This window comes from Bos javanicus, chromosome 10 (assembly GCF_032452875.1).
Source record: "Bos javanicus breed banteng chromosome 10, ARS-OSU_banteng_1.0, whole genome shotgun sequence".
In the NCBI taxonomy this organism is placed as follows: Eukaryota; Metazoa; Chordata; class Mammalia; order Artiodactyla; family Bovidae; genus Bos; species Bos javanicus.
The window spans coordinates 91,781,065-91,796,193 of NC_083877.1; the positions used below are offsets into that span (position 1 = coordinate 91,781,065).

The 15,129-nt window shown below is 36.2% G+C and overlaps 1 protein-coding gene across 11 annotated transcripts in view; it reads right to left on the reverse strand.

The window, feature by feature from the left end:
- CEP128 (centrosomal protein 128) overlaps positions 1-15,129 on the reverse strand; it is a 475,959-nt gene that overhangs the window by 344,793 nt on the left and 116,037 nt on the right. For all 11 annotated transcript variants that reach the window (XM_061429611.1, XM_061429609.1, XM_061429607.1 and 8 more), the window contains 2 exons: positions 13,607-13,739; positions 5,482-5,627 (listed from right to left, as the gene is read on the reverse strand). In XM_061429611.1, the coding sequence (XP_061285595.1) occupies positions 5,482-5,627; positions 13,607-13,739 (279 nt within the window). The remainder of the gene's footprint in view (positions 1-5,481; positions 5,628-13,606; positions 13,740-15,129) is intronic.

Here is a 15,129-nt window from a genome sequence, read left to right on the forward strand (position 1 = left end):
GGATAATTTATAATTGCTTTAAATAGTAAATCTACATTAAGCTATCATAAGTTTTCAACACATCATTATTTTGTGAGGCATGTAAGTTTCTTTCTCTCTCAGCACTACCCCATTCATGCATGCACACAAACACAGGTGCACACACACACACACCACATACAAAGAATCACAAAGGCCTATGTATTCAATTTATATGTAAAACATGATGCAGAAGATCATGATTTCAGAAAACTAAGAACTTGAAAATGGACATTTTCATTCCTAAATTTTTTATTTACCACATTCAAATGTGTGTATGTGTGAGTGAGTAAGTGAGTGAGTGTGTGTGTGCGCGTGTGTTTGTGTACATGCAAGCGCTCAGTCTCTTCAGTTGTGTCCAACTCTTGGCAATCCTATGGACTGCAGCCCACCAGGCTCCTCTGTCAAGGAATTCTCCAGGCAAGAATACTGGAGTGGGTTGCCATGTCCTCCTCCAGGGAATCTTCCCGACTCAGGGATCGAACCCACACCTCCTGCATTGCAGGCAGATTCTTTATCCACTGAGCCACCTGGAAAGCCAATTCAAATGATAATTATAATAAATATTAATGCTAGTTTAAAAAAATTAAAATATTCAGTTCACTTCTGCTTTCTGGCTTTGTGGAAATACTCATTGTAACTCAGAGTTACAGAAAACAGAAAAACTGTCTTTCTTCAAGCTCCTAAAATTTCTATATTTTCATACAGATGAAATCTCAGACTTAAGCTAAATCTTGCAGGAACTGTAAAGGTTTATTTAGCCTTAGAGTTTTTACTTGTAACACATCTCTGTCAATAACCATATTTTTTAAGAACTTGGGATATGGTGCATCTATGGTCTTAACAACTGTCGTAATGTGAGAGTTGTCTGATTAATAATACAGGCAGACTTCATCTCTACCAGATTTCATGATTTTACCCTCTCATCTATATGTTTTGCTGCCAATAGTTTTCTTTAAAACCTAACTTGGATATTAAAAATTACTTACTGCTCAGATAATACCTTATTTTACAACAGGCACTTGGATAAGGAAGAAATTATTAAGATTAAAAAAAAAAGAAGTATAATAGGAAATTGCAGACAGGGGTATTAAGATGGCTAAGATGATAGGTCTCTAAAAAGAATTTAAAAGTAGTATTGAAGTGGGCATTACTGCATAGCAAAGTGGCCAGCTTTATATAAAAAATGCAAGGATCAAAAGAGTTTACTCAAAAGCATGCACAAAAGGAACAATCTTCCTTCGGTTTCTACTGTACTAATCATAAAAAGTTGTTATTGATTATCATTTATTTTCCACTATCTTCTCTCTTTTTAAAAGCAAATACTGGCATTATAGTCTCAAGTTTCTGCTAATGAATAATCATGTCAGTTGTCACTCAATTATCACTTTCAAACTTAATCTAAATTATGTACAGAGCCTTTTTTAATCTTTTTTTAAGTTCTTCCTTGAATTTAAAAGTCAAATTTTTTTTTCAAGAAGAGTAAGTTGATGGAAGATGGAGGCTGAGATTAAATCAGAAAGAATCACTGATCAAGGATGCTTGGAATTCTTATGAATACAAATAGCCTATCAAGGTTAATGAGTTCAATTCAAGTTTAGAAGGAGAGAAATATCCCACTTAGTATTTTCTATGCACACAGAGATTTAAGGTCTTTGGTGGAATTTGAAAGGTAAATTACGCAAACTCAAATGTAGCTTTCATTTGGGTTTTTCATAAGCTATTCTCAATTGTTTTACCCCAGTGTTGAACTACTTAAAATATATATTCTGGACCAACAAAAACTAATACAATTAGTGAGAAAGAGCAAAGGTCCCCTTGAATACTGACAACTTTTTCGAAATGAATGTGCTTTTAAAGAATTACTAGACAACAAATGCCAGCTTTGAAAAATAACCATAAAATTTTTCTGCAATATATTCTTTCAGTCAACAAATATTAACTGAGTGCCTAAATGCAAAGTAAAGTAGGCCTTAGGAAGCATCGTTACGAACAAAGCCTAGTGGAGGTGATGGAATTCCAGTTGAGCTATTTGAAATACTAAAAGATGATGCTCTGAAAGTGCTGCACTCAATATGTCAGCAAATTTGAAAACTCAGCAGTGGCCACAGGACTGGAAAAGGTTAGGTTTCATTCTAATCCCAAAGAAAGGCAATGCCAAAGAATGCTCAAACTACCGCACAATTGCACTCATCTCACACGCTAGTAAAGTAATGCTCAAAATTCTACAAGCCATGCTTCAGCAATATGTGAACCATGAACTTCTAGATGCTCAAGCTGGATTTAGAAAAGGTAGAGGAACCAGAGATCAACTTGCCAACATCTATTGTATCACTGAAAAAGCAAGAGAGTTCCAAAAAAAACCATCTACTTCTGCTTTATTGACTATGTCAAAGCCTTGACTGTGTGTATCACAATTAACTGTGGAAAATTCTTAAAGAGATGGGAATACCAGACCACCTGACCCGCCTCCTGAGAAATCTGTATACACCTCAAGAAGCAACAGTCACAACTGGACCTGAAACAACAGACTGGTTCCAAATCAGGAAAAGAGTGTATCAAGGTTCTATATTGTCATCCTGCTTATTTAACTTATATGCCGAGTACATCATGAGAAACGCTGGGCTGGATGAAGCACAAGCTAGAATCAAGACTGCCGGGAGAAATATCAATAACCTCAAATATGCAGATGACACCACCCTTATGGCAGAAAGTGAAGAAGAACTAAAGAGCCTCTTGATGAAAGCAAAAGAGGAGAGTGAAAAATTTGGCTTAAAGCTCAACATCCAGAAAACTAAGATCATGGCATCTGGTCCCATCATTTCATGACAAATAGATGGGGAAACCATGGAAACAGTGAGAGATTTTATTTTGGGGGGCTCCAAAATCACTGCAGATGGTGACTTCAGCCATGAAATTAAAAGATGCTTGCTCCTTGGAAGAAAAGTTATGACCAACCTAGACAGCATATTAAAAAGCAGAGACACTACTTTGCCAACAAAGGTCCATCTAGTCAAAGCTATGGTTTTTCCAATAGTATTGTATGGATGTGAATGTTGGACTTTAAAGAAAGCTGAGCACCAGAGAATTGATGCTTTTGAGCTGTGGTGTTGGAGAAGACCCTTGAGAGTCCCTTGGACTACAAGGAGATCCAACCAGTCCATCCTAAAGGAGATCAGTCCTGGGTGTTCACTGGAAGGACTGATGCTGAAGCTGAAACTCCAATACTTTGGCCACCTGATGTGAAGAGCTGACTCAGTGGAAAAGACCCTGATGCTGGGAGGGATTGGGGGCAGGAGGAGAAGGGGACTACAGAGGATGAGATGGTTGCATGGCATTACCGACTCAATGGACATGGGTTTGGGTGGACTCCAGGAGTTGGTGATGGACAGGGAGGCCTGGTGTGCTGCGGTTCATGGGGTCGCAAAGAGTTGGACACAACTCAGCGACTGAACTGAACTGAACTGAAGATAACATCAAGCATAATAAAATTCAAATTTTAGAGGTTCCAGAAGGAGAGGAGAAAGAAAGAGGCAAAAATGAATTTGGTGAAACCATGGTTGAAAATTTAACCTGTAGTAAGAAACACATATCCAGAACCAGAAACAAAGAAAATCCCAAACAAAATGAAAGAGATCTACGCCAAGACCTAGCATAGTTAAAACAGCAAAAGTTAAAGAGAGAATTTTAAAGGCAGTCAAAAAGAAAAAGAAAAACTGGAGTGTCATCCAAGGGAAGCCCCAGAGGCTATCACCTATTTCTCAGCAGAGACTTTGCAGGTCTACAGGGAACGGCATAGTATATTTTATTTAAAGTGATGAAAGGAAAAAATATCTACAACCAGTGATACTCACATGGCAAAGTTATTCAGAACTGAAGGAAAGAAAGTTTCCCAGACAAGCAAAAACTAAAAAGAGTTTAACAACAGTAAACCAGCCTTCCAAGAAATGTTAAAGCAACTTCTTTAAGTGGAAAAGGAAAGGCCCTATAAAGATAGGAAAAATGAATGAAAGGAAAAATGTACTTTACTAGGAAAGAAAAATACATAGTAAAGGCAATGAATGAACCACTTAAAAAGCGAGTGAAATGTTAAAAAACACAAGTCATAAAAACAAACCCATAGATACAGAGAACAGACTAATGGTTATCACAAGGGACGGGACAGAATCGGGGTTGGAGGCAAAAATGGGTAAAGGGGATCAAATGTATGCTGATGAAAAGAAACTAAATTTTTGGTGGTGAACACAATGTAGTGGAAAGGAGGAGAAATATAATACATGAAACTTATACAGTATTACGAACCAACATTACCTCAATAAAATATAAAATTTTAAGCCAAAAAAAGTTAAGTTGAATTAAAAAGTCACAGAGAGAATAGTCAATAATACTATAATTAACATGGCATGGTACATCATCTATAAAAACATAAAAATCACTATGCTGTACAGCTGAAACTAATATAGTATTCTAAGTCAACTATATTCCCATTAAAAAATTAATAAAGAAATAAACATGCAGAGGCTTTGTAAAGAAAATGTCACTGTTTAATTATCTTTAAACATGAACCTGAAACAAATCTAAAATATATTTTGTACTGATGCACTGACAAGATGAAAGAGAAAGTTAAGACTGCGGTAACATTAAATATTTCCTTTGGATTTTATAAAGTTAGATACTTTTCACACCAATTTTCTACCTTTCATTATAACTTAGGAAATTCTTCCAATGTGACTACTTATTACAATTGGAGCACAACTTCACAAACAACAACAGATACAGAGAAAGACTGATGCATATCTAGTTCCAAATGTGTCCTCCATGTTTGCATGGATCTAATTTACATAATTAAAATGGGAATTAAGCCATTTTCTTTTATCAAGTTCTTTCCTTTGATTTTTTAATAGTTTTTGATAATTACTTTTATCTAGCACCATCTGTGCTAGATAAAAGGCAAGTAGGAAACGGGAGCTGCCTAGTTACACTTCACTCATCATTCATGACTACTACACAACTCTAAATTGATGGAGGCATCGCACCTCTACCTCATGCAAAAGAGCTAGAGATTTGAAAACTTTTCTATTTCCAAAGACAAAAATATCAGTAACACCTTATTGCTATGCCTTTTGCCAATTTCACCCCCACCTTGCTCCCCCACACCCACCACAAATAACTGCGGGCCCTTGAGAGAAGAAAGATCCCTTCTGTCTGAGGGAAGGGCTCAACTGCTAGTGGAAGAATATTTGCAGCTTTCATAGGTATCCTGGCTTTGAGGTCCAAATGAAGAGAAATGAATCCGCAGAAATTTATCTATGTAATTAAAGTAACCATCTAGATAACTTGACATTATCTCCACCCAAACTTGAGTTCGTAAAACATCACAACCTTTATATTAAAATTTCACTAAGCAATGCTATGAAACAAAACTAAAGTCTTTTGAACATGGCTTAAACATAGCAAAGTCACCTCCACTTGGGCTGCCAAATGTACTTTCTCCTTGTCTTTTCGCTCCAAGCACCGCTTCACTTCCTCTAACTCAGAAGCCATTGCACTGAAGTTCAGCTGCACTCTCAAATCTGACATCTGCTTCTCCAGATCCTCTCGCTCAACCCCTTAAAAGAGAAAATGTAAAGCGTGATGGTTGTTCGTTACTCACAGGATAATGTACTCTCAAATGGTAGGCTTATTAATATTAACTCTACTCCATACAATCCACTTATTAAATGTCGCTGTCACCAACTCACCATTCTATTATTTCAAGTCTTACACAATTTTCTAAAATACATAGCTACATCATCCAGTGTTATCCCATTTTGATACTGTACTTGGACTGCTATCTGATTTCCAGTATAATTTATTTCAGGAAAATTCTATGCATTTTTCTTTAATTTGTGTTATATCCCTATATTACCCCCAAACTCTAAAACAAAAATACTGAAAGAATTTTCAACTAAGCTTCTACAGCTTACTGAAGTTACTGAAGTTCACACAACAAAATGCTTTTCTTGCAACATAAGCAAAGGAGGCAGCTAAATCTTGACTGTGTTCTGACCTTTAACTTACTAGTTCTGGAGACAACAACCTACAACTGAACAATATAAATTGACATAGTATATACTTTTAGTTCAATATGAAATATTTGGTATATGATGAAAAGGGCACTGTAACACCATCTTTTTAAAAAATAAACACAAAAACCCTTTTCTCAAAGAGCCTGCATTCTAAGAACAGGAAAAAGGTATAAATAAAGTACTTCTATGAAGTTAAGATGTCAAAAACTGGCACATATACTCTTTTCTAGTACTTTCACTTCCAGAAAAGGAAAGAAGGAAGGAAACACTAGCAAATACAATTTACAGATCATTCATAAGACACATCCCAACTTCAGAAATATTAAACTGTCAAAATTGTACAGCGTGTATGAAAGATGCATAAGTATTTTAACAGGGATAAGAAGACCCTCAGATACTATACAGATATTTCCCTGTATCTGTATAATTTCTGTATAGTAAATGGTTATCATACAAAATCAGTCCAAAGGACAGAATGATTAACTCTATCTTAATAAGAAACTGAGTTTGTAAAAATTGGTTTAAAAGTTAGTTCTGAAAAATAGATAAAAAATTTCACCTAGCAAAGCAGATAAAGTTGGGTTGATATTTCAGGGAAAGGAAATAGCATAAAGCACCTAGGAACAATATTGGATTTCATATTCGGGTAACTGCACACATCACGTTCTACATAGCTAATACTTGTGAGGAAGGTGAGTCAGCAGACTCAGCAGTCATGCGCTGCCAGGGAGCTTGGAAATCAGCCTACAGACTAAGAGTTAGCAAACATTTTCTGTAAAAGGTCAGACAGTAAATATTGCAGCTATATGGTCTCTGTCAAAACTACTCATCTTTGATATTATATTACAAAAGTGACCTGGACAATGCATAAATGAATGGGAGTAGCTGTATTCCAATAAAGTTTCTATATTCAAAAACAGGAAGCAGTCTGGATTCAGCTCTGGATTTGGCAGGCGTGGGCAAAGGAGTGGGCCATCCTTTGCCCACTCCTGCTAGATCATCAACCTGAAAATATGCATATTTTTACGTATAAATGTATTTATTCATTTGAAAAATACATGTATCCATTCATCTTAAAAATAACTTTTATAAATTTATTAATATATACCCACGTGTTCCAAGTCACTTTAGTCATGTCCAACTCTTTGTGAACTCATGGACTGTAGCCTGCCAGTCTCCTCTGTCCATGGGATTTTCCAGGCAAGAATAATGGAGTGGGTTGCCATCCCCTCCTCCCGGGAATCTTCTCCAATCAGGGATTGAACCCATGTCTTTTAAGTCTCCTGCATTGGCAGGCAGGTTCTTTACTGCTGAGCCACCTGGGAAGCCCATATAAATATGCATATGTGTGTGCATCTCTCCCTCTATAGTACCCAGCTATCTATATATAGATCTAGACATGTTTCATGGTATATATAATATTAGAATATACACACATATATGCAAATTAATGTTAGTATGAATATTATTATACAACTTATGAAGATAATATATATGAATATGTATATAAACATACACATATATGTATTTTATAAAACACATCTATGTATTTGATGTGGAGACATAATATTTTGATATGTTTTACACATAAAATAGCAGTAGTAGCATATTGTTAGTTGCTCAATCGTGTCCAACTCTTTGTGACCCCATGGATTATAGCCCACCAGGCTCCTCTGTCTATAGGACTCTCCAGACGAGAATACTGGAGTGGGTTGCCATTCCCTTCTCCATAGGAGCTTCCCAACCCAGGGACTGAACCTGGATCTCCTGCATTACAGACAGATTCTTTACCGTCTGAGCTACAGGGAAGTTCCTACATAAAATATTTAAGTGTAGATATATATAAAGGTATAACACATATATGCATATATAATGAAACATTTATAAAAATTAAAATACTTAAAACACAAAGTATACAACACAAATAGTGTTAGAGACACTCTCCTCCCAGAGGATTATCTCATATGCTCCATTTTAAAGAATTCTTGCTACAAACGTTGATGGGTCGGTAGAGGATAGCAGTTAAAGAGTTCAAGCCTGGAAAGAAAAAAGATTTGGTTTGCTACTTCCCACAAATCTGACTTTAAGCAAGGAATTCGATTTTTTTGCTTTTCAGCCTTTAAAAAAAAATCATTAAAATGGAAATAAGAAGAGTATCCTTCTAACAGAATATTTCTAAGAACTAAAAGACATAGTGGAAGATGAGTAGCATGATGCCTTGTAAGAATTCAATAAATTATGAGAGGTTTTAATCAAGAGAATAACATGACGGGTTTGTGTCTCAGAGGGTCCCTTTTGTAGCAGGACAGAAGATAGATTACAGACAAACTAGCATAATATAAGAGGGTAACAGAGATGAGATAAAGCATGCCTAAACTGGGTTAGTGGGAACACGAAAGAAGCCACTTCAAGAGCTGTCAGGATCTTCAAACAGACAGGATACAGAGACTAATTATATGGAGCGGAGAAGTAAGTTCGGACGTTCTTTGTATTTCAGGCTTATCTGGATAAAGAAACATTTAACCAGTTAAGAGAGGAAATAAAAACAGGTTTGGAGGAAAGTATGAATTCAGTTGTAAACCTGTTCCTGAGCATGCTGGAACAGTACAGAGACACCGAAGGAGCATCTCCATCTGGAGGGTTGGAGGTCAGGAGAGTGAGAAGAGCTCCCTTTAGGGATCATCCTTCCTGGGTGATAGCTAAAGCCTAAGATTAAATAACAACCCCAGAGGAGAAGCACCAAGTGAGAAAATCCATAAATAGGATTCTAGAACATAGCAACATTTAAAATGCAAACTGGAAACAAACGGAAAAGATTCAGATGGAAAGACTGAAAACAACTAAGACAGACGAACCAGGAAACAGTAGGAACAATCAGGTCAGTGGAAGAGCTTTAAGGGAGAGGAAACAAATGGGCAAAAACCAACGCAAGTAATTAAAAATTCCTTTGAATTTGACAGAGGAGACCACTAATAAACTAAGCAAAGTCAATTTTAGAAGCAGAAGTGGAAGTCATTTTGCAGTGAGTAGAGGAACAAAGAGCAGGCAGAAGATGACAAGTGCAATTTCTTACGTAGAATTTTTTTAAATAATGCAAGCATTCTATAAAGATGAAAACTCTAGAATTATTAAAAGAAGGTGAAGAAGTCCATTGACACAACAATAAAAGAACTTTAAGATTTTCATTAAGCCTGGTAAGTAGCTTAAAAAAGTGAGATTCTTTGAATCCTCAAAGACACCAAAAATAACTAGATTTTATAAGACAACAAAACATAACAAATGTACCATAGAATCTTTTTCCAGACGAAATGAGAATTCCCATGTACAACTTCATGAAAATCTGGTGAATAATCTTAATACTATATTTTACTTTTAAAAATAAATTGTAAAATTGTTCAGTGGCTAAGCTGTGTCTGACTCTTTGTGACCCCATGGACTGTAGCAAACAAGGCTTTCCAGGCCTTCACAGTCTCCTGAAGTTTGCTCAAACTCATGTTCATTGAGTGGGTGATACCATCCAACCATCTCATCCACTGTCGTCCCCTTCTCCTCCTGCTTTCAATCTTCCACAGCATCAGGGTCTTTTCCAATGAGTCAGCTCTTTGCATCAGGTGGCCAAAATACTGGAACACAGCATTAGTCCTTCCAGTGAATATTCAGGGTTGAGTTCCTTTAGGATTGACTGGTTTGATGTGCTTGCTGTCCAAGGGACTCTCAAGCACCACAGTTCGAAAGCATCAATTCTTCAGCACTCAGACTACTTTATGGTCCAACTCTCACATCTGTACATGACTACTGGAAAAACCATACCTTTGCCTATACAGACCTTTGTCAACAAAGTGATGTCTCTGCTTTTTAATACACTAAGTCTGTCATAGCTTTTCTTCCAAGCTTCTAATGTCAAAATATGTTTAAATTACAATACCACATGAAACTCAACTGAACTTGCTGCTAAGTCGCTTCAGTCATGTCCGACTCTGGGCGACCCCATAGACGGCAGCCCACCAGGCTCCCCCGTCCTTGGGATTCTCCAAGCAAGAAGACTGGAGTGGGTTGCCATTTCCTTCTCCAATGCATGAAAGTGAAAAGTGAAAGGGAAGTCGCTCAGTCGTGTCTGACTCTTAGTGACCCCGTGGACTGCAGCCTACCAGGCTCCTCTGTCCATGGGATTTTCCAGGCAAGAGTGCTGGAGTGGGGTGCCATTGCCTTCTCCTTAATGGCATGCAAATATGTTAGGACAAGTATGTCAAAATCTGCCATTTTCTGGTAGATTCAGAAGATTTTCTGATAATGTGGGAATTCTAACTTAGGCAACATATTGAGTTAAGTGTAGGGAATCTGGGAATTTATAACATCAAACACTTTCTATGGTAATCTAGGCATTTGAGTAAAATGCCTTAATATTTAAATGATTTAGAGCGGAACAATCTTTAGTAGTCTGTTAGAAAACATTATAAAATTTCAATATCACCATTTCTGTTAAACACAAAACTTTCAAAAAGAAATACATCCAGAGTAATTAAATTCTACAACCAAAATCAACAGCTCCACTGAAAAAACATTCTAAAGATTTTCAAACACAATGCCTTTCTAATCAACATTAAAAAAGCCAGTCATATGGTTCATGACCACTTCTACAATCTGATTAATTTTTTTTTCCAAATCTCCAGGTAACAAAACAAAGATAGAATATTAATTTATATTGAAAATCAGATTAAGAGAAAGTGAAAAGCATAGGGATTTCCAATTTAAGTAAAAATACACACACAAAAATACACTCACACGTATGTGTGTGTGCATGCGTGCACATATGTATGTCGTGTTGTTGTGAAGTCATGAAGTCGCTCAGTCGTGTCCGACTCTTCGTGACCCCATGGACTGTAGCCCACCAGGCTCATCTATCCATGGAATTTTCTAAGCAAGAGTACTGCAGTGGGTTGCCATTTCCTTCTCCAATATATGTATGTGCATGTATTTTTAAAAAATTCCACAACTGGCTTGTTGGCTCTTTCTAAAAGGAAGACTCATAAGATAAGCAGGTCTGACAACTGAAATGGGTTTAAAAATCAAGCAGAGAAGACATTAAAACTGGACACTAATATCAACAACAAGCAAGAGAAATTTGAAATTAAAAACACAATGCTATTTACATTAACATCCCCCCAAATTAAATGCATGCATGCCAGTCACTCAGTGAGGTCCACCTCTTTGCTACCTCATGAACTGCAGCCCACCAGGCTCCTCTGTCCATGGAATTTTCAGGTAAGAATACTGTAGTGGGTTGCCATTTCCTACTCCAGGGGATCTACCCGAGCCAGGAATCAAACCCATGTCTCCAGAGTCTCCTGCATGAACAGGCAGATTCTTTACCACTGAGCCACCTGAGAAGCCCAAAAATCAAATACTTAAGTATAAATCTAACAAAATCTATATGATGAAAACTACCAAATTCTGATGAAAGAAATCAAGGATGAACAAAATAAATGGAGAGATAATCCATTTTCATGGACAGGAAGACTCAATATTGTCAAAATGTCAGTACTTCTCAACTTCAGCAATAGATTCAACGCAAGCCAATCAAAATCCCAGCAAGTTATTTTGCGTATATTGACAACCTGATTCTAAAGTTACAAAGAGTGGCAAAGAATCCCAAATAGCAAGAGCAACACTGAAAAAGAAGGAAAGAGTTGGAGGACTGACACTATCCAACAAAACAGTGTGGTACTGGCCAAAAAAAAAAAAAAAAGACAGGTAGACACCTGGGACAGAACCAAGAGCCCAGAAGTAGACCCACATAAAACAGTCTACTGATCTTAGACAAAGAACAAAAGCAATACAACGGGGAAAAGAGTCTTCTTAAACAAAGGACACTAGAACTGAAGACTCACACACACAAAAAAAAAAAAAACTGAATCTAGACACAGAATTTAAATCTTCCACGAAAATTAATTCAAAATGGATCACAGATTTAAGTGTAAAATGCAAAATTATAAAACTCTTAGAAGGTAAAGAGAATTATTTGCAGTTTGGCAATGACTTTTTAGATATAACACCAAACTCACAATCCATGAAAGAAAGAAGGAATAAGCTGGACTTCATTAAAATTAAAAATTTCAGCTCTGTGAAAGATAATCTTAAGAGAACGAAAAGCCAAACCGTAAACTGTGAGATATTATTTGCAAAGACATACTGATAAAGGACTGCTATCCAAAATATACAAATGACTCTTAACAATAACAGGAAAACAACTAAGAAATGGGCCAAAGACTTTAATGAATATCTCAGCAGAAAAGATATATATATATATATATATGTGTGTGTGTGTGTGTGTGTGTGTGTGTGTATAGTAAATAAGCATATGAATAAATGCTCCACACCATGTTATCAGTAAAATGCAAATTAAAACAAGATGCCACTACAAACCTATCCGGATGGCTAAAATACAGAACGCTGACAATTCTCAATGTTGAGAAGGAGGCAGAACAACAGGAAATCTCATCACTGCTGGTAGAAGGCAAAATCATATAGCTATTTTGGAAGAGAGTTTGAAGATTCTTACAAACCTAACCACTCTTGTCATATGACTGAGCAATCACACTCTCTGATATTTATCCAAAAGAGATAAAACCTTAAGTCTATACAAAAATCTGCACACAGATGTTTAGTTTTCAGCAGTTTTATTCATGATTGCCAAAATGTGGAAGAAACCAAGACAGGCTTCTGTACATAAATGGATAAACTGTGGTACATCCAAACAATGAAATATTATGCAGTGCTTTAAAAACAAAAAAGTTTTGTTTTGTTTTGTTTTTCTTTTTCTTTTGAAGAACTTTCAAGCCATGAAAAGACATGGAGGAAACTTAAAAGGAAATTACTAAGTAAAGAAGCCAATCAGAAAAGGCTACATACTGTATGATTCCAACTATTGATTTATTAGATTCTGGAAAAGGCAAAACTAAGGAAACGATAAAAAGATGAGTGTTTGTCAGAGGTTAGGGGGAGAGAGGGATGAATAGTGAAACACAGAGAATTTTAAGGACAGTGAAACTACACTATGATATTATAATGATGGATACATGTCATTACATGTTTGTCAAATCCTATGGAAAACAATACCAAAAGTGGACCCTACGGTAAACTATGGGCTTTGGACGACAATGATGTGTCAATATCCAATTCATCAGTTATAACAAATGCACCACTGGGGTGAGGGATGTTGACAGCTGAGGAAACTGTGATATGAAGAAGCAGGCATACTCAGGAAATCTCTGTACCATCTGCTCAATACTGCTATAAAATTATGTCTGTTTGTAACAACTGCATGCTAAACTATGATTAATTTGGAAAACCTTGTAGTAGATCAAGAATATAGTGAAAAGAACAGAAGAAAAGCTATTTTGAAAATGAAAATTATTTCAGAAAATCAAAAACAACAGAAATTAACACAATATTGTAAAGTAACTATACTCCAATAAAAGTTTTTTAAAAAGGCCCCAGACATTTACAAATCAGAAATATACCTCTCCTAAACCTCCAGTCATCTCCCTGTTCATCCTGAAGACTTGACTGTTGCCTGGAAATCTGAGATACTTGATGATGTAAACCCTTTGGATCTCCTTCTGCTTTCATAAGCTGTGTGCGGAGCTCTTCTACCTAAATACATATAATCAAAGGTGAAGCTTTCATTAGTTTTAAAAGCAGGAAAACAATAATTGAACTTATAATTATTACAAATTATTTCCCTAGAGAAAAAAATCACTTCCCACAGATTATTATAAGCACAAGTTGAAACCAAGTTACTTTCATTATGACAAGCACAGAGGAATAGTCCCTTGCTTCACTTCTTTATTCCTATTCCTTTCACGATGAAGGTATTTTCCCCTTCTTTGTGTCTATGACAAATAATTTGACCACATTTTACAAAATCCCTATTTTCACCTCAATCTACTCTACTACTATTAACCCAAATCACCTCCTGTTAAGTACTGTATGTTTTTACATTTTTCACTTATTTTCTTTCATGTGAATGTAGTCTATTGGTTGGTAAAGTCAAGTGAAATGATCACAATTTAAAACATTTTGATATCAAAGTACTGCTCAAAATAAATAAGCACTGAAGGCTGTTGAAAAAAGTATAAACTCCTTGAGGTCAGGTACCCTTTTATTCATCTGCATGTATCTGGAGTCTAGCAGGCAAGTCCCCAATGACCATTAAACAAGTTAGTGGTGGCAGAACATCTCAGCTAAAGTCAAAGGGCAACCTAAACACAGAAATCTCTTATTTCAAAAGATTAGAAGTTATAAGGCAGAGTTCTAAAACCAAAAGAATCAGAAGGAATTGAATATAGATATAACCTTCCATAAAAGAAAGTCTAAACTCTGCCAACATTAATTCCATCATACCACTGGCTGCAGAATAAAGCCATTACACGTTTTTAAGGATTTTGTAAAACAGGTGCCATGTTGCATTTTCAGGATTAATCATCAAATAAACTACTCCTGAACATCTATAATGTCTGACATCTTTGCCTACCTGGCATATTATGTAGTGAGTTATGTAACCCATACCTCAAAAGAGAGGCAAGTACAACTGCAATTTACATTAAACACAAGCAGAAAGACAGTTAGAAATCCAATGCCCTTTCCCAGTGTATGTAAGATAGCTATTTCAAGCTACTGAACTTTAAATATCAGAAGCAACAAACAACTATTATGGGCTAATGGGCTACAAAATGTTATGTTTTAAAATTAAGCCTTATCTCTGGTTGAAAGGAAGTAGGTAGCATCTTGAAAACGAGAATATAAGACAATGATACATTCAAGGGAACTTGAACGTGCAAAGGTCTGTTTTATGTGTTTTACTTCCTCCTTCACTCTCCAATGCCTCCTCTAATAAAATTAAGCTCCTGGGAAAATTGTATCTTACCCATCCAGTCTCATTTTTACACTGGTTATGCTAAGAGAGATAATTTCTAAATTGGAGCGGCAATCAGCAAGATACACTGTCACAGGAAGAACTTGGGCTGGTGCTTTGTGCTGGCTT